The 20,525-nt window shown below is 49.7% G+C and overlaps 1 protein-coding gene across 1 annotated transcript in view; it reads left to right on the top strand.

The window, feature by feature from the left end:
- Positions 1 to 19,994, top strand: part of AJAP1 (adherens junctions associated protein 1) — a 117,011-nt gene extending 97,017 nt beyond the window's left edge. The window contains exons 3-5 of the mRNA XM_018060457.1: positions 15,499 to 15,586; positions 17,778 to 18,020; positions 19,862 to 19,994. Of these exons, the coding sequence (XP_017915946.1) occupies positions 15,499 to 15,586; positions 17,778 to 18,020; positions 19,862 to 19,934 (404 nt within the window). The 3' untranslated portion in view covers positions 19,935 to 19,994. The remainder of the gene's footprint in view (positions 1 to 15,498; positions 15,587 to 17,777; positions 18,021 to 19,861) is intronic.

Below are 20,525 nucleotides of genomic sequence, written 5' to 3'. Positions count from 1 at the left end.
TTCTCCATGCTCTACTGTAGGGCCTTGCTGTTTATCTATTTTATATATAGTACCTTGTATATGTTAATCATAGGCTCCTAATTTATTCATCCTCCACCTTTTCCCACTCCCTGGGGCTTTCTGAAAAGGATGCAGCATTGGTCCTTCTGTCTATTGTTGTTGTTCAATTGCTAAGTTGTGTCTGACCTTTAGCAACCCCATGGACTGCAACACGCCAGGCTTCTCTTCACCATCTCCCTGAGTTTGGTCAAACTCATGTCCATGTCATGCTTATTTAACTTACATACAGAGTACATCGTGAGAAACACTGGGCTGGAGGAAGCACAAGCTGGAATCAAGATTGCCGGGAGAAATATTAATAACCTCAGATACGCAGATGACACCACCTTTATGGCAGAAAGTGAAGAGAACTAAAGAGCCTCCTGATGAAAGTGAAAGAGGAGAGTAAAAAGTTGGCTTAAAGTTCAACATTCAGAAAACTAAGATCATGGCATCCGGTCCAATCACTTCATGACAAATAGATGGGGAAACAGTGGAAACAGTGGCTGACTTTAATTTTCTGAGCTCCAAAATCACTGCAGATGGTGACTGCAGCCATGAAATTAAAAGATGCCTGCTCCTTGGAAGAAAAGTTGGACCAACCTAGACAGCACATTAAAAGGCAGAGGCATTACCTTGCCAACAAAGGTCTGTCTAGTCAAGGCTATGGTTTTTCCAGTGGTCATGTATGGATGTGAGAGTTGGATTATAAAGAAAGCTGAGTGCCGAAAAATTGATGCTTTTAAACTGTGGTGTTGGAGAAGACTCTTGAAAGTCCCTTGGACTACAAGGAGATCCAACCAGTCCATCCTAAAGGAGATCAGTCCTGGGTGTTCATTTGAGGGACTGATGTTGAAGCTGAAACTCCAATACTTTAGCCACCTGATGTGGAGAGCTGACTCATTTGAAAAGACCCTGATGCTGGGAGGGATTGGGAGCAGGAGGAGAAGTGGACAACAGAGGATAAGATGGCTGGATGGCATCACTGACACAATGGACATGGGTTTGGTTGGACTTCAGGAGTTAGTGATGAACAGGGAGGCCTAGGGGTGCTGCAGTTCATGGGGTCTCAGAGTCAGACACAGCTGAGCGACTGAACTGACTAACTGACTGACATGTCCACTGGGTCAGTGATGCTATCCAACCATACCATCCTTTGTCGTCCCCTTCTCTTCCTGCCCTCAGTCTTTCCCAGCATCAGGGTCTTTTCCAATGAGTTGGCTCTTTGATTCAGGTGGCCAAAGGATTGGAACCTCAGCATCAGTCCATCCAATATTTAGGTCTGAGTTCCTTTAGGATTGCCTGGTTTGATTTCTTTGCTGTCCAATGGACTCTCAAGAGTCTTCTCTAGCACCACAATTGGAAAACATCAGTTCTTTGGCACTGAGCCTTCTTTATGGTCCGATTCTCACATCCTTCTGTTACTGGGAATGTGCTACTCTGTGAGTCTGCTCTGGGCCACGCCCAGTCCTGTCCTGTGCCAGGAACGAGGCCTGAGCCTCTGCCCGGTCATGATCACCTACTGGGGTGGGAACTACTGTCCTCTGCACACCTACTGTGCGCCACCTCCTGGTCTGGACCGCTGGGAGTTCCAGGCACATGGTCTACAGCACAGGAATGTGCAGGTGACCCTGTGGGGGTGCTTCTGAAAGGAGGGGCAGGCAGGCCTCACTGTTTGCCTGGAGGTTTGAGCCATTCACTGTTTTATGGGCTAAATATAGACCCCATCCTGATGGGGGGTGCTGGTTCCACTTGTGAGTAATCCGGTCACAGACTTTGCAGCTGACACGTGGGACCCAGAGCTCCTGCTGCACAGTGCGCTCTCAGCAGTGCTGGCTGATGGGCACCTAGTGTGTGTCCCTTCCCGGCCTCTCACCCCTCCTTAGCATCAGGCAATACTGGCTGCCCGCCTACACCCCATCCCAGCCTGCTGTCCTTTGTCGGAATATTCTGATGCAGTTGGGAGTTCAATGAAGGAAATGGGTCATTTCCATGTTGGCTATTGAGCTCAAAGCTGAATGTCATCAATGAGATGAGCAGTAAATTCAGCATGCGTGCGTGTGTGCCTGTGTGTGTGTGTATCCACAGAATGCCTTGTGTGCTTGTGCATGTGTATATGTTGTGAGTCCGCAGGTTCTGGAGGGGACTAGGGAATAGCACGGGAGGGGGGGGGGCAGTGACACACTTGAGCAGCCCCAGTGTGCATGCTGCCTGGAAGTTTCCGACTCCATCCCAGCTGTGTGTTTTGCGTCTCCCCTTGTTGTTCAGTTGCTAAGTCACGTCCGACTCTTTGCAACTCCATGGACTGCAGAACACCTGGCTTCCTGTCCTCCATTACCTCCCGGAGTTTGCTCAAACTAATGTCCACTGGATCAGTGATGCCATCCAACCATCCAACCTCTGTTGCCCCCTTCTCCTCCTGCCCTCAATCTTTCTCAGCACTAGGGACCTTTCCAATGAGCTGGCTCTTCACATCAGATGGCCAAATATTGGAGCATCAGCTTTAGTGTCAGCCCTTCCAATGAATTATTCAGGGTTGACTTCCTTTAGGGTTGACTGGTTTGATCTCCTTTGCAATCCAAAGGTCTCTCAAGAGTCTTCTCCAACATAACAGTTCAAAAACATCAGTTCTTCATCACTCAGTCTTCTATATGGTCCAACTCTCATATTCATATGTGACTACTGGAAAAACCACAGCTTTGACTATACCTACCTTTGTCAGCAAAATGATGTCTCTGCTTTTTAATATGCTATCTAGGTTTGTCATAGCTTTTCTTCCAAGGAGCAAGCATCTTTTAATTTCTTGGCTGCAGTCACTGTCTGCAGTGATTTGGGAGCCCAAGAAAATAAATTCTGTCAATATTTCCACATTTTCCCTATTTGCCATGAAGTGATGGGACCGGATGCCATGATCTTAGTTTTTTGAATGTTGAATTTTAAGCAAGCTTTTCACGCTCCTCTTTCACCCTCATCAAGAGGTTTTTTAGTTTCTCTTCTCTTTCTGTCATTAAAGTGGCATCATCTACATATCTGAGGTTATTAATATTTCTCCCAGCAATCTTTATTCCAGCTTTTGCTTCATCCAGCCTGGCATTTTGCGTGATGTACTCTGCATAGAAGTTAAATAAGCAGAGTGACAATATACAGCCTTGATGTACACTTTTCCCAATTTTGAACCAGTCCATTTTTCCATGTCTTGTTTTATCTGTTGCTTCTTGACCTGCATGCCGATTTCTCAGGAGTCAAGTAAGATGATATGGTATTCCTATCTCTTTAAGAATTTCCCACAGTTTGTATCTCCCTAGGGACTGGCTTTTCTGTGGGAAATGATCCTGCCTGTGAATGAGTAAATCTGACCCCTGTGTCTGGCTGGCCAGGGCCCCAGGCTGGGGGCACATTTCCTGGGCCAGCAGTGACAACATCCACATCACTGCTGCCCACTGAATCGAAATTTGGTCGAGCGGCCAGGTGGATAGGCCCTGGCTTCCGTGGGCAACCCATGTGCATAGCCATTGAATCCAGTTCAAAACCCTCTGAAAGTGGTGACCCTATGGCTCAACCCTCCAACCCGTGTGGTCATGCAGCAGGAGAGACACGTGATAAAAGGGTATGGTGGGTCACCCCTTGCTTTCCCCAACTGTTCACTGCTCCTCACCCCAGTCATGCCACATGCACCGTGGTGCCCACTCTGGGATTTCAGCTGTCCCCTAGGGGCACATAGAAAGTATTTTAGGATTTCAGCCACACTGCTCAACTCTACCATTGTAGTATAAAGGCAGCCCTAGACAATATGTAAATGAATGGACATGGCCTTGTGCCAATAAAAGTTTATTTACAGTGTCAGGCAGTGGGCCAGATGTGTCCCAGTTTTCTGACCTCTGCCCTAAGGCTTTGTTGTGCTGGTGTGGTATCAGGGACCCCAGGAGCAGGGGCACAGGATTTCAGCCCCTCAGCAGGCCAGCTGAGTCCCTCTCTGGAAGGAATTTGTTTCCAGGGTGGAAGGAGGACCAGCCTCACTGTTGCCAGGAAAGACACCTACCCTTAAGGAGACAGCAGCTAAAGACTGCCTGGGTACTGTGTGCTGTGCTTAGTCTCTTAGGTGTGTCCAAGTCTTTGTGACCCCATGGACTGTAGTCCACCAGGCTCTTCTGTCCATGGGGATTCTCCAGGCAAGAATACTGGAGTGGGTTGCTGTGTCCTCCTCCAGGGGATCTTCTAACCCAGGGATCGAACCCTGGTCACCCGCATTACAGGCAAATTCTTTACTGTCTGAGCCAGCAGAGAAGTGTAAAGGCTGCCTACATCCCCCAAATAAACCTTCCTCCTGTGATCACTTGCTCAGTCATGTCCAACTCTTTTGCAACTTCATGGACTGTAGCCTGCCAGGCTCTTCTGTTCACAGAATTCTCCAGACGAGTACTGGAGTGGGTTGCCATGCCCTCCTTCAGGGGATCTTTCCGACCCAGGGATCTAACCTGCGTCTCCTGCAGCTCCTGCTTTGCAGGTGGCTTCTTTACTGCTGAGCCACTGGGGAAACATCATTTCCTCCTGCATCTTTTTGTAAATGAGGAAACTGAGGCAAAACCAGTGTATCTGTGTTCTGGGGCACAGGCTGGGGCATAAAGTAACAGAAAGGTGTTCTCAACAGCCTGGAGGTTAGGATCCAGTGTCTGAAGGGCCCTGCTCCCTCCACAGCTCTGGGGAGGATGCTCCTCATCTGCTCCAGCTCCTGGTGGCCACAGCTCCTTGGCCACATCCCTTTTTCCCTTACCCCTGTCTTCACATGTGTTTCTCCCTTGTTCTGTGTCTTCTTCTCTTGTGTGTCTTGTAAGGACACCAGCCACCGCGTTGAAGGCCCGCCCTGAATCTAGGGTAACATCATCTCCAGATCCTTATGTAATTCATTAAATCTGTAAAGACCCGATTTCCAAATAAGGTCATATTCTGAGGTTCTGGGGGGCATGAGTTCTAGGGGGAGACTATTCAACCCAGTACAGAGAGATGTCACCTGTCCCCTGTTGGCTCTCATGGGACTGGTGAATTGTATGGTTAAGATGGGGGCTTGGGAACTTCCCCAGTGGTCCAGTGGTTAAGACCTTGCACTCTTAATGTGTGTGTGTGGGGCGGGGCATGCATTCAAGTCCTTGTCAGGAAACTTAAGATCCAATGTGTCATGTGGCATGAAAAGTAAACAAAATAAATAAAAATAGATCTTTAAAAATAAATAAAGTAGAAACGTTTGAAAAAAAACGATCACAGCTTTGGGCACATGGTCCCCTCCCTTTGTGATGGCCCTGTCAGGGGACTGACTGAAGGGCATGAAGCAAGGGAGGAAAAAAGAAATTGAGACCATGGCTTTGCAGTCATCTGTGAAGTGGATCATAGGGTGAGGGCTCTGGGTTTCTTGACCCTACTGACACCTCCCTCCCCAGTCTGCCTGAGTGCCACAAAGGTCAGAAGGTGCAGTCGATTCCTGGGGTCCCCATGACACAGATCCACAGATTGAGGGGAGGGGGAGGCTTACACAGCAGAGTCTATCCTCTCAGTACCCTGCAGGCCAGAAGTCGAGGCCAGTGTCTGCGTGGCTCTGCTGCCTCTGAAGGCACCACAGAAGCATCCATCAGTGGCTCTCTTGGAACCACGGTAGCATCCATTATGGGCTCCCTTCCAGGCTCCCTCCTGGCCCCAAGCAGATCCTTGGCTCTTGGCAGCATCACTGCAGTCTGCCCCCGTGTGTGTGTCCACATGCCCCCTGTTTACAAGGACGCTAGTCACATGGGAGTAGGGGCCACCTGACTCCAGTGTGAATGAAGTCACTAATTGCATCTCCAAGGACCCTATTTGCAAACAAGGCCATATTCTAGGAAGGTGGGGGAGACAGAACTTCAACATCTGCACTTGAGGGGGACAAGCCAACCCCATAACCTGGAGCAAACCCTGCTGCCCGTGAGTGGGGTCTCCTGAAGCTTGCTATGCCCCAAACCCCACTCTTGCATGGATCGCAGGTCTGAATGGGCAGAGCTGGCCCTGGAGCTGAGAAGGGACTGAGCTGAGACCTGGCTGAGAAGACAGTGCTGAGAAGAGTGAAGGTGGCTGGATGTGTTCTCTGGGGTTTGGATCTGACATCTGCATGACCGTGTTAGGTTCCAGGCTCCCTCTGTCTCCCCATCTGCAGCACTGGGTTCTCTAGTTCAAGTCCAAAAATGAAGGAAGTTCTCTACTGAGAAACTTGCTCCCAGATATGGACAATGTGGATGGAACAGTTTTAGTTGAGCCCAGTGTCAGGGGATGTCATTCAAGGTCAAGTCCCTTTTGAAGACTCTGGACTGCAGAGTGGGTGTCATCCCAGGACTGTGTCTCCACAGACACTGACCTCCCATGCAGAGAGAGGACTGCCATTCTCCAGCGGGCTGTGCAGGGCACCAGCTAACAGTGCAGGCTGAGAACAAGCCTGCTTGGGTCTGAGTCCTGTGTTTGCTGAGTCTCTGCTATATGTGCAAAAAGGGTTAAGCTTGCTCAAAGAAAAGCTCTTGGTCCTACCTCCTGGGAGGTCACCTTTCAGCTTCAGGAGTGTGCTGCCTGATATGAAGGTCTTTGTTTACCTGGGGTCTTGAACTGGGCATATAGCCTATGCTAACAAGGTGATTTAGGCTGGGACCGTAGGCTACTATGTCAGCTTGACCTCTGGATGGGCTGGAGACCACAGCCAGCATCACGGGAAGTCAGCTTTGTAGACATGACCAAGCCCCAACAGGACTGGACACTCAGGCTTGGAGGAGCTTCAGTGGCTGAGCATACCCTGTGCATATTGTCACCGTGGTCACTGGGAAGCATCGTGCTGTCCACACCTCCATTGGCAGAATGGTTGGAGGCCACTGGTCTCTCCCACACTCTTTTCCTATTGCTGATTTTAATCTGTAGCATTGAGCTGTCATAAACTGTAACGAGTTTAATAGCTTTGCTCAATGCTGTGGGTCCTTATAGGGAGTTATTGAATCTGAGAGTGGCCTTGGGGACCTCCCACGTTGCTCTGTGCTATCTCCCCATGGAAATGGGGAGCATCTTTGTGCCCACTTCTGCAGGGGAGGGGGTGCTGAGCTGCACGGGAACTCATTCACTGAGAAGCATGGGTGGTATCGCCGCCAGCACAATCACCGGGTGGATCAGCTCTACAGCCCCCACATCAGTTCTGCACCCTCGCTGCCAGTCCTATCTGCTCTGCATGGGGACAAGACTAGGGGAAGAGACTTGATGGGGAAGAACCGCATTCCTCATGGTGCAGCCCCAGAGGGTGTCATCTTGGGACGTTTCTTACCCGCTAGCTGCATGCTGCCTCAGTGATGGTGTCCCCGGGAGTCAGTTCAGATGGTCTGCTGGGGGTTTGAGAGGTGGACGCCCGTGTCTTGTTCACCCATTTCTCCTTGCAGACAGCCTCAGCACAGTTGACATTTGGGTCCAGGTCTTTCTTTCTCATGAGCCTATCCTGTGCATTATTGGATGTCTGCTGGCTTCTGGGTTTGTTGTTATTGTTGTTTTTATTGGAGGATAATTGTTATTACAATGTTGTGTTGCTTTCTGCTGTATAACGAAGTGAATCAGCTATATGTATACATATATCCTCTCCCTCCTGACCCTCCACCCCACCCCCTCCACCCCACCTCTCTAGGTCATCACAGAGCACTGAGCTGAGCTTCCTGGGCTACACAGCAACTTCCTACTAGCTCTCTATTTTATACATGGTGGTATATATATATGGGCTTCTCCAAGGGCTCAGTGGTAAAGAATCCACCGCATTGCAGGAGCTGCAGGAGACACCGATTTGATCCCTGAATCAGGAAGATCCCCTGGAGGAAGAAATGGCAGCTTACTCCAATATTCTTGCCTGGGAAATCCCATGGACAGAGGAGCCTGGCGGGCTACAGTCCATAGCGTTGCAGAGTCGGACATGATTGAAGCAACTGAGTATGCATTCACAGTGCATATACATCAGCGCTGCTCTCCCAGCTCGTCCCACCCCCTTCCCCCTGCGGTGTCCATATGACCATTCTCTATATCTGCATCTCTGCCTGCATCTTTGATGTCCACCCTTTAGATGCTAGTGGGACCACACATGTCCCCTGCGTCTCTGGACCCAGCCTGATATTCCTGGCCCAGGACCACTGCTGCAGTCAGGCCCTGAGGTCCTTTGGGGTGATTCCTTGAGGTGTCGGCACAGCCGTTTCCTGGGTGAGCCTCTGAGCTCTCTGCTGACGTCCTGCCCCAGGCTGGAAGTACTTTGGATGGGTGGACATGTCATCTCAACAGTCTTGTCTCTGAACCTCTCTTATCACTCACTCCTTGGAAGGCTCTTTCGGGTCAGTTAGAAAATGATGTGCCTTTGTGTCTCCACCACAAAGCAGGTAGCTTTTTCTGTGAACACCCCATTTTTAGAAGGTGCACTTTCTCTCAACAGCCTGCTCCCCTCCAGGTGGCCAACTGCCTCAGAAAGAGCCTCAACCTTGTGGTTACTGTTTCTCAGGAAAGTGAGGCTGGCCTCTCACCTGTCACCTGGATGCTGTAATTTCTGCGGTGTTGCCAGAAACCATTTGTCAAAGATGTCCTGTGTATTCAGTGCTTTGTGGTGTTTGTGGTAAAGGAATGGTCTCTTTGTGGTGGAATTGGGTACCACAGTCACCTGTCCAACCCCTGGAGACAGACATCCTTGCATCCATTTGTCACTGAGTCTTGATTCCCATAATGTGGGTGCATGAGAGCCCTGCTTTGGAAATGAGCCAGTGTAAACCCAGAAATGCTATCCTTTTCCTCAATTATGGGGCCCTTGTTCCTGCCTTAGATACCCACAGGTGAGTCCCACTGCCCCTTCATGTCTGGAAGGGAGGTCCTGGAAGGGCTGGTTCCTGCCATGGACAGTTGATTCAGCTGCATTTAATAAGAAACTCATCCAGACCCAGAGATGGATTACCAATTTCCCCATCAATCTTCAGGACCTGATCTTATTACAAACCACCACAAATATATCCATAAAAGCCCTATTGATTGATGCAGCGCTTGGTAATCCATCTGTCGCCATCCATTATTCCGGGTATAATTTTTCATTATCCGGATGGCAGCTGATTCCTAGCACATTAGTATACAGTGGCAATTACCAGGAGCAGAAAGAGCCCCTAAATTAGCAGGAACAATCACACCTGTCAGGAAGAGGAAGCAAGATTCCCCACACAGCTTGCTCTGCGCACTGGGACCATGTCTGAATGGCAAAGAGTTTGAAGATGGATTCAAGATTGACCTTGGAAGGTGGAGAGGAGAAAGTAAGTTGTCTTTTCCTCCCTTTCTTGAGGATATAGAGTGTATGTTCCCTTAAGGTGACATCCTTGTCAACCCAATCACAACCCACCCAACAGCTGGCCTTGCTCAGGGTCAGTAAGGTTTATGGCATAGATGTTGCTGCTTTTGCATTATGTAATGAGTACCAGAGACCTGACCGGAGGGAACATCATTGAAGATGAGAGTGTTGAGAGAAATTATTCAGAGAGGAGAAAAGTTGGGTGAATGTGGCAGCAAAAACCCTGTCCACAGACCCAGGGGTAAGATCTCTCCCAATGCAAGGATTCTATGCTCTGAACATTCTTTATTTTTAAAAATTAATTTTTATTGGCTCTTGTTGCTGTAGTCACTAAGTAATGTCTGACTCTTTGGACCCCCATGGTCTGTAGCTCTCTGGGCTTTTTTTGTCCATGAAATTTCCCTGGCAGGAATATTGGAGTGGGTTGCCATTTCCACCTCCAGGGGATCTTCCCCACCCAGGGATCAAACCTGCATCTCCTGCATTTCAGGCAGATTCTTTTACCTCTGAGCCACCAGGGAAGGTCCCCCTAAGCTTTTTTTAGTTGGAGTATAGTTGATTTAGAGTGTTGTGTTAGTTTCTGTTGTACAACAAAGTGAATCAGTTATGTTGTTTGTTTTTTAGTTGCTCAGTCATTTCTCTTTGTGACCCCATGGACTGTAGCCCTCTAGGCTCCCCTGTCCATGGGATTTCCCAGGCAAGAATACTGGAGTGGGTAGCCATTTCCTTCTCCAAGGATCTTCCCGACTCAGGGATCGAACCTGCATCTCCTGCTTGGCAGGTGGAATCTTTTCCACTGAACCACTTGGGAATCAGTTATTAATATACATATATCCACCCTTTTCTAGATTCTTTTCCTATATAGGCCATTACAGAGCACTGAGCAGAGTTCTCTGTTCTGTATAACATAGGTCCTTATTATCATTCACACCATGAAGCTTCTTTTCAACCTTAAAGGAAAAATTGAGATAGACACATGGCTGAAATATTCCTGAGGGCTATTGATTCAACTGGTAAGATTCTCCCTGATCTTTAGTCTCCAAAAATCAAGACTCCTGTTTAACTGAGTGTCACAGAGCGATCTGTTCTCAAGCCAGCTTTGCATGAACGTATCCAGTAGGGTGAAGCTGTCCACTGCTGGTAGTTTTGGCCAGACTTGATAAGACAGATGCTTGACTGTCTTTAAAATCACCTTGACACTTACGGTGAAGGTCTCAGAAGACTCCAGATCTTTGATGATAGAGCAGGAAGGTTGTATAATACCAGATGTTTGCAGTTTGAGTCCCAGCTTTAAGCAACCATTCAAAACCGATTGTCTGTTTCTTAACTGATAAGCTACATCGCCTTCAGCTATTCACCTAAATTAGCTGTGTGTTTTCATAAATAAAGTTTTATTGGCACACAGCCATGCCCACTGGTTGCATACCATCCACAGCTGGGTTGAGAAGTTGCAACAGAGGTCATGCTACCTGCCAAACCTAAAGTATTTGTCATCTGGCTCCTTATGCCAAACTTTGCCTACCCAGGATCTGTGCAGGCTTAAGTGACTTACATGGATGAGGAAACAACTCCTGGCATTTGGGGAACCTGAATGATAAGACAGATGCTTGAAACACTACCCAGCCTCTCATGAGAAGTTCTATCATCCTTTTAGGAGTGACCTCTCAAAGAGAAGAAAAGATGAGACATCCTTACTGGGTTTACATCTTCTAATCTGCTTCCTACAAATATCATTCTCACTACGTGTCAAAAGGCCTGGTCCTTGTCAACTGTCCTGACTGTGGGGTCTTCTTATAGTCATCAGTCCCTTGTGCCTGAACCCAGTGACCCATCACAACCCACGGGCCAGGCATGGAAGCACAAGGCTGTTTGCTTTGCAAATGAAATACATGAGGAGCAGTAAGGAGTTTGCCTCTAAGTACCTTTATTCCCAAGAATGTGGTTACAGATTTGTTCACTTGGAGCTTAATGTTTGATTTTTCCAGAGTAGAGAACTGCCTACACCTGGGCTCTGCAGGCTCAGCAGTGGATTAAATTGACCACGGGTGTGAAGACAGGCATACAGCAGCCTTTCCAAAGAGCATGGCCATGATATTATTGTTGTACTTCCACCCAGATGATCCCGGCTGGTTATTAACCCATATATCATTTTTTCCAAATTTTAACTTGGCAAGTCCTATGGAGAAATTTCACACAGAAGGCAGGAAAGGGTCCTCTAGAACAAGGCAAACATTGGAATTATGTCATTAACTTTCTCCCTGTTCCCTGGCTTTTTGTTCTCTAGTCTTCAGTTATCAATTTCATAATATGTCACACAGTGCTGTTGCAAGGTTCTGTGTCAGGCAGTCTGTGTATGGTTGGGAGTGGGGTGGATATAAAGATGATGAAGATTGGGCTTTTTCTTCAGGGGCTCAAAGACTCATGAGAACCTTAGGCCGAGGGCTGGGCTTCTGGTCTTCTTGTCATCAATGAGGGCATTCCTTGAGCCAGCTGTTTTCCCCTCTGATCATCAGTTTCTTCCATTCATCAGATGAAGAGAATGAATGTTTTTTCCCCATCCTTAGTTACAGAGGGAGTGGGAGGGAATTAAACATCTAAGATGTAGCTGGTCATTGAGCTCTTCCCTTCTAAGGACTTTGGTCACTGCAGATGTTCACCCCAACAGAAGAATTCCCTTGGTATGTGGGGTCCACATCCAGTGGTGGCCTGGGCCTCTCTGGCCCTGCAGACATTGGGGCATGGACCACAAAGTGTTCTGCTCTTGTAAGGGAGCTCTCAGTGCCTCTACTCTAGCTGGGCTTGGCCTGAAGTTGAACCAATCCCTACTACTTTTGGCTCACTCCCATTCAGTGTGCTCTTTTATACTCCATAGATGTTGAATGTTCCTACCCAAGAAAATGGCAGGTTTAGCTCAAGAAACAGTGGTTCAGTTCTTGCCATGGACTTGGGAATATGACCTGCCAAGATGGCTGAGAGGCTCTTGACATGGGTCTGGAGCACTCCTTAAGAGATCTATCCATGGAAGAGATGATAAGGCTTTTAAACACCAGCATCCATAATTTAGCAGATTATTCTCCCCAGGAATGGAGAGGGTAGTGGTGCCAGCCTCTGTCTTGGAAGATGCAAGGACCCAAGATCAAAGCCCAAACGGAAATGAATAAAGTTTAAGATCAAATCCTATTATACTACAGCTCTTAGTATGGGTTTAGTAGCCATCTGGTTCTATGTGATCCAAGGAATTTAAGCAAACTTGTCCAGATGATTTTCAGTTCCATATTTATTATGACAGTATGCACGTTTGAGTGATGTTGCAAAGAACAAATGAGATAATACACACCTGACAATTTCTAATACTTGAGCATGCCTGTGATCTCCATCATTATGACCAACATCATTATAATCACCATCACCTTCATTATCATCATCAGTATCACCATATCATCACTACCACCGTCATCACTAACATCATCACCAGCATCATATCACCATCATCACCACTATACCATCATCATCAATGACATCATCACCATCATCATCACTATCACCGTTTCCACCATCAAATCACCATCAGCAATAGCAGGAACATCATCATTACCACTATCACCGTCACATCACCATCATCACCACTTTCATCATCACCACCATCACCAACACCACAATCATCATCACCAGCATCATATTACCATCATCACCACTCTACTGTCCTCATCACCACCACCATCACCATTTATGTTATCAAATCACCATCACCAACAGCAATACCACAATGACCATCAGCAGTGACGACATCAACATTACCACCACTGTAACCATCACCATTATCATCTCCACAATTACCATTTCCATCATCATTGTCACTGTCAGCAACAGCACAATCACCATCATCATCACCATCACCATCATCAGTACAATCATAGTCACCATCACCATCATCAACATCAGTACCATCATAGTCACCATCACCATCATCAGTACTGTCATAGTCACCACCAAAATCAGTACCGTCATAGTCACCATTGCCATCATCAGCCTCCTTCTCTTCACAAGAAGCACAGATGCAGGATGAGCTCATACTCTTCATGACAGCATCCTCGTCTCTTGACCGAATCAGAAGGATTGTGTAGATGGAGGGTGAGGGAAGACTGAGCAGCCGTCTTTCCTGATCATCCATTAAACTAGACATCCATGTCAACCTCCCTCTTCCAACAAAGTCTGAGTTGGGTCTCAGGGAAGAAGCTGGCGAATATATAGAGATTACTGAGACTGGTGGACACTTTGTTGGTGGTGAGATTAAGAGTGGTCCTTTACTGGCATATGTAGCTTTCAACCCCATTGTCAGGCTGATCTGTCAGACCCAGAGGGAAGGCAAACCGGCTCAGAGCTTTGCAGTACATGTCATGCATTGGGCACAGGTGTATGGGAAGCCACTGGTCAGAACCAGCAGTGAACACTGCCACTTTTAAAAATGGGCACCACACCAGCTGTTCCTGAGGGCAGGCACCATGACTGAGTTAGTCAAAACTGGCCCTGCTTGGCATGCTGTAGGTACTCAATAGGTGATTCTTGAATCAGTGGCTAAAAGAATGAGTGAAGGGAGGCCCATGACATCTTCGGTTTTCTGAGTGTTGCTTATTCTGTGGGCTCAGGAAGGGAATTCCTGGGGAAAAAACAGAAATAGCCCGGAAGAGAGGCGGCCAGGAAGAGCTTGTTTTCTGATCATGCCAGCTTTGAATCATTTATTAGCAATTCCCCCCACGAAGATCATATTCAGTGGAGAGGTAACATCTGTGTGTGAATGTGTCCTTCAGAGGCCACCAAAGAAAAGTGTTACATCTCTGAGATGCTCCACACTGGACCACACACATGCTGTGTCCTGACTCCAGGACTGGCAGGGTCCACAGGTGTGATGGGTGGCCTCTCCACCTGAACATCAGAAGTGGAGAGAGACAGATACTCAAGTGGCAGAGATGTAAGAACGGCAGAGAGTCAGCACTCCCGGGGGCAGGGTACTGCACCTGCAGGGGTCTCTGCAGAGCCCCTTATGGCTGTTAGCCCCCAGCTCCTCGGGTGTGGTTCTTGATGATGGGAGAAGAACAGGACCAGAGTCCTGGGCCTTCCAGGTGGACCTCACTGACCAGAGGATTCAACCCTAGTGTCCCTGGAATGATGTAAAGATGAGTTACACGGGAAGGGATCAGAAGTGTTGCCAACCTGTCTTTTTTCCCTCCCCCTGCATCTGTGGTTGATGGAAGGTGATGCAGGGGATGGGGTGGATGGACAGAGGGACAGCACAGACAATTCTTGTCCTCCGCCATCCTGGCCCTCGTGTGGGGTTCAGACCACTCTCATTCGGGGCTGTGGCTGCTCTGCTCCTGGAGTGGCCAGTCCTTCTGTCCCTGTCTGCTGTTTCCCCTGCCCCCTCCCCCCATGGTGTATAACACACACAAGAGGAGACAGGACCTGGAGGCCAGGCTGCAGATCCTTCTCTGGGACTTTAGGAAGCATCACCTGCTGGGTCTGGATCTCTTATTCCCTGGAAGCTCATCTGGCTGTTGCTCTCCAGTGACCCAAGTGCCTGAATCTACAACAGTGTCACCTGCCTCTCTTCCCTCCCTTCCCAATAAATCCTGGGCTGTCCCGGCTCCTCCTGCGTCTAGGCAAACCCTGCTCCCACCAGCAGGCCAGCTTCCCTGATTCCCAGACACAAGGAACAGAACTTACCCAGGTTGGGAGGAGAGAAAGGAGTGGTGCCAGAGCTTACCTGTGCCAGGTGAAGGGCTCAGCAGGTGCAAGAAAGGGCACAGCTGCCCAAGGGCTGAGTCATTTCTCAGGGCCTGAGAGAGGCCAGGCTGGGGCCTCCCTTCCCTGGCTCCAGGTGAAAACAGCCCTGGTGCCCACTGCATCTGGCAGCACCTGCATGTGGGCAGAAAACCAATCTGACCTGGTCCCATGAGATCCCATCGACGCTGACCCCTTTGCAGGGCTTCTCAATATGTGACTGGACCTCGTGTTCAGGGCTGAGTTGATGGGACAGGTCCCTCCTCCCTGTCCTTTCCTGGGCCCCTTCATCTCATGCCTCTGGTTTCACGGCTCCCCTCCTCCTTTTCTGTTTCCAGGTTTGGCCGTCCATCAGATCATCACCATCACCGTCTCCCTCATCATGGTCATAGCTGCTCTGATTACAACTCTTGTCTTAAAAAACTGGTAAGGACCCTCGGCCCTTCTGGCTGGGTAACAGGGGTCAGTGGGGGTCCCTGGGGAAGCACACACAGAGAGTTCTTGCTTCTCAACCCCATCTCAGCTCACAGACCAGGGAATCATTTCTCTGGGGTGGAGAGTGCCACACAGCTCCTGCTCTGCTCAACCCACTAACCTTTGCCAGGGCAGCTCGGCCACCCAATGGGAGGGGTTGTTCCCTGACAGTGCCCTCCCAGTGGCTTTCCCTGCAGGGCACAAGCCCAGCCTGCTTGGCTTAATTCCTTAGGCAGCAGGTAGCCTGTTCCTGAAGTCCATCTCTCGGATCCTAGCACCCCTCTGAATGTCCCCCTCACAGCTCAGTTTGGTTTTCCTTATTTCATACCAGCAGCCTGGCTGGGGTCCCTGCTGGCCCCTTGCCATCCCCTGCCTTCCTATCACAGTCACTCTGTGTCTGCTGAACTAGGTTACTTCTTTGCTCCAGGCAGCCCGTCTTCGCCTATTTCCTCCTGGAAATTGGCCTACTTTGAGCTTGGCCTTGCTGGGTGTACACACCTGCTACACCCCTGGGAGAACTGGGGGGCTGCCAGCTGACCCCACTGCCCACACGCCTCCTGGGCCCCTGTCCGCCTGCAGTCTCTCCTCCAGCTAGCGAGGCTCCTCTTAACATCAAGGCCAAAGCACCTTAGACACAAATCATCCCCCTGCTGACCTTGGTAGGAAGTCACAGGTTTATGGGAGGGAAGTGCCCTGAGCCTCTGGGTAACAGAGACTTGAGGAAATGTGAGAGAAAGCTGGCCTCCAGGATTATAGAGATCAAAGTGTGGAGAGGTACCACCTTGGAACAGCCCAGGGAGGTCTTAGAGCACCTGATGGCCTGCAAACCTTGGACCTGGGATGTTTTCTGGGGGAGATAGAGAAGATAATGGTCAGCTCTCAGCAGCGTGTCTTGGGCAGGGCTGGCTGGTTGGAGAAGGGGCTCCAGGTCCCTGGACCACATGGATGCTCGGCAGGTCCGATCCCACTGGCTGTCTTGATGGTGAAATCCCCTCCCCACCAAGGAGGTGGCAGACTGTGATGCTGTAATAGGCAACAAGTTTCGTTTTGGTTTTCCCACACTTTGGGGTTTGCAGCAGACCTTCAAAGAGTCTTTTGGGGAAGACAGTCCAGCAGGGAGAATAAGTGGTTCCATGACATTGGTGAGCGGGGCGGCGTCGGGGGGGGGGGTCACTTGGCTTTCACGTCCATCTTCTCACCTTCATTTATGGGCGGTCTTCCCTGCCAGCTATAGGGATATCTCTCGTTGAGAAGAGGCAGGGAATTAACACGATTTATATGGGGATAGGCTCATGAACCCCTGCCCCTTGCAGCCCACTCGCTCTGCAAAGGCTCTGAGCTGTGAAGTGGGTAGAAAAGGAGAACTGATGAGCTGATGAGAACCATGACCCCTTAAATCTCCGCCTTCATGGGCATGACGCTTCCTTCCGTCCTTGTGAACTTGCCCCAGAGCTGATTCCTGGAGCCGGGAAGGGTCCCTGTGCACCTTTTGTGTCAAATCCCTGGGTCAACAGGGGTGGGACCCATGTGTGCAGTCTACAGTGTCTGAAAGCCTCTGTGGTCCAAAAGAACAGGGGACAAAGGCAGGTACCCACGGGCACAAACACAGTCTTCTTCATAGACCCAAACGATCTGCTTTCATTTCCAGCTTGTGAGCCTGGCCAGAGGAGAGGCTGAGGATGAAAGTTCCCAGTCTTCTCTCTCCCCAGAGATAATTATGTGGTCCACTCCACAGGAACCATGGCTGCCCCGACCTGTGCACAGAGCCTTCCCCATGATCAGCATTTCCATACCATCTAGTCGTTCCTGGGGAAACTGAGTCAGTACCACCGCCCGGCTGACATTCCTTGGCCAAACCAGACCTCCGCTCCCCAATAACACAACTCCACTCCTCACTTCTTAATCCTTACTGCAATAATGGCAGCATCTAAAATTCAAATTTTATTTTATTTTTTTAAAAAAAGCCCATTGCTTGTGGTTGATCTTTCTGAAGAGGCTGGAAATTACTATTAGATGATGTCTAATTAATGCCTGGAGGTGAAGTTTCCTTAGGGTCAGGGCGGCGGGAGATGCTGGTGGGTCTCTGCACCTGCGAGTCCCCCACCCCGACTCCGACCCCCACCCTGACCTCTCTCTCCCCCAGCTGTGCGCAGAGTGGGAACCCACGAAGGAACAGCCACCAGCGGAAGACGAACCATCAGGAGGAGAGTTGCCAGAACCTGACAGACTTCACACCTGCCCGAGTGCCCAGCAGTCTGGACATCTTCACGGCCTACAACGAGACCCTCCAGTGTTCCCACGAGTGTGTCCGGGCATCCGTGCCCGTCTACACTGACGAGACGCTGCACCCGGCCGGGGAGTACAAGTCCACATTTAATGGGAACCGGTAAGTGCAGGCACGAGCCAGAGCTGGCCGCTGCCCCCTTCTGGGGATGCCGGGTCTGTGGATGGGTGTCAGGCAGCTTTCTCATCTCTTTATGTGGTCAGGGCACATGCAGGCAGCTCATTTGCTGAGTTGAGACAAGAGGCGCAGAGTAGATGTACTAAGGTGCCAGGGTTCACACCTGGACCCCTGCACTTGGCCAGTGGATGGACCTGTCTTCCTTGGTCCTGGATCCCACATGCTGGAAGCTGAGCAGATCTCTCAGAGCCCAGAACCAGCCTCTTAGTTTCAATCAAGCCTCCAAAATATCAGCAAATCATGATGGGTCCCTCCCTACCCAGTCAATATCTGTGAACCCCATCACTAAAATGTCAGCAGCAAATCTGACAGAAATATCAAACACCAAGCAGACTCCTGGTTATTAAATGCTCTTTTTAATGAGTCATATGTAATCCCTCAAAGAAGACATGTCTCTAAAACCATCCCTGGGAATATTTAAGAAACTCTTGAGTCAGCTTCTGAAGGTTTATCCGGAATTAGATTAAAATATCAATAAGCTATTTTTTTTTTTCCTAAGTGAGTACACATTCATGCATCATTTTATAAATTAAAAGAGAAACAATTCTCCAACGACTTAAAGATCTTAGGAAGAAATGAGCAGGACAGCAGGCTGACTTGAGGGGCATGGGTCAGTGACAGGAGTGGTGACCGGGGACACTGCCCAAGGTGCCCTACTGGGCTCCTCCCAGAATCCAGGTCGAGGAGACTCGGGAGCCTTCAACTGTTGTGCCTGTGGCTCATGTTGGCCTTGTCCTGTCCTGGAGAGCAAGGAGGTGTTCCTTAGACACCTCCCTGCTGCTCCTGTCCTGGTATCTCCATGTCGGACTCTACTGTATGTTCTGTCTGAGATACTCCCTCCCCAGGGGAGAAGAGTGGAGAGCAGAAACCCCAGGACCCTCCCTCTGAACGACTTTGCTTTTACTCGACCACATTTGGGAGCCCGTGGGTTGCATCCCAGCCTTCCAGAAGGCCGAGTTCACAAAGAATTGGAGAAAAAACTTTCAAACCATTTCACTGAATGCCTGTGTGCCTATTTGGATGTAAATCTCGGCCACCCAGAACCTCAGGCTTGCGGGAGGAGGAAAAGGGAGTGGCTGGCCACCCAGAACCTCAGGCTTGCGGGAGGAGGAAAAGGGAGTGGCTGGCCACCCAGAACCTCAGGCTTGGGGAAGGAGGAAAAGGGAGTGGCTGGGTCCTGGTGTTTCACTGTGTCTCCCTCTCTGCTCCCGTGTCCTGGGAGAACCCTGTCCTTGTGCATAGTGGGCACAGCTGGCTGGTGTGAATGCCCTGGAGGGAACCGCTTCTTGCGTTGGGGCCAAAGGTGATGCTCTGTTGGTTCTCACTGGCTCTGGGAAACATTAGCTCAGTCTCAAAGGGGACAAAATAACTGGGGGCAAGCGGCATTTTAGGCCTCAGGCCCTGCCCTCTCCAGAAGGTGCAGTAAAGTGGGTGGAATCTCTGATCTCAGAGACAGAGACGCTGAGCTTTGCACTCGTACTGCAAATGAAAGACTGAAATCCAGACATAGCATCTTTGTGCATCTTCACCGGATTCGTTCTATGCACGGAGCCCCTGGACTGTGTGTCCTCTTAAGCCTCCCAGAGTGGAAGGGAGGACAGGCCAACACAGGGAGAGGTGGCCAGTGCGTCCAGGCCAGGTGAAGCATCACCTTCTGGGAGTTCTTTTTACCTGGAGAAGCCAGTTTTCTGCAACAGGTCCCATCCAGCCTGCCTGTCAGGTTTTACATATGAGCCCTTGCAAGCCCATTTTTCTGCTTGCTGCAGGCCCTCTTCTTCTGATCGGCATCTTATTCCTGTGGCCTTTGTGTCTGAGAAATGGTTTGAAATCTCCTGCTGACTGGCCGAAGTCTTTTTTACCTCCTGGGGGCAGGGCAGACGCCATGTGTCTGTTTTATGGTACGTACCTCTCTTACTGGACCTTGCTTGATTTTCCCCACCCCCACACCCCTCCCCCCATCTCTCCTCTGGAATACTGGGAGCCTGTCTGGACATGGCATGTGGGTCTCAGCAAGGGCATCATTGCCCTGGATGCAAACCAGAGGGCTGGGCGTGTGGTCTCTCTGCTGCACTCGTTAGAAATGCCCCCACATCCTGGTGGGAGGGAGTGACAGACTCAGGAACCCCTTCTCTGCAATCTTGTTCAGTCCTGCCCATGCCTCTCCATCTCCCAGGAAGCCCTGTAGGGCAGGGGACCCCAGTTCTGGAAACAAGCTATAAGTACACCCCTCACTTCCCCAAACAAGAGGAGATCAGAGCCCCAACCCAGTGGGCAGACACCATGCCGCCACCCCGTCTGTACGAGGGGGTGGGGAGAGAGAACCCTGAGTGGAATTAAAATACAATTTTGAAATATAAAAATAAGAGATAAGAAAGAAAATGATAAAGAGAGAAAGTGAAGAGTTGAGACGTCTACTAATTTGAAGCCAGG

The sequence above is a fragment of the Capra hircus genome, chromosome 16 (assembly GCF_001704415.2).
Source record: "Capra hircus breed San Clemente chromosome 16, ASM170441v1, whole genome shotgun sequence".
Taxonomy (NCBI): Eukaryota; Metazoa; Chordata; class Mammalia; order Artiodactyla; family Bovidae; genus Capra; species Capra hircus.
The sequence above is the reverse complement of the archived record's forward strand: the minus strand, read 5'-3'. Positions and strand labels throughout refer to the sequence as shown.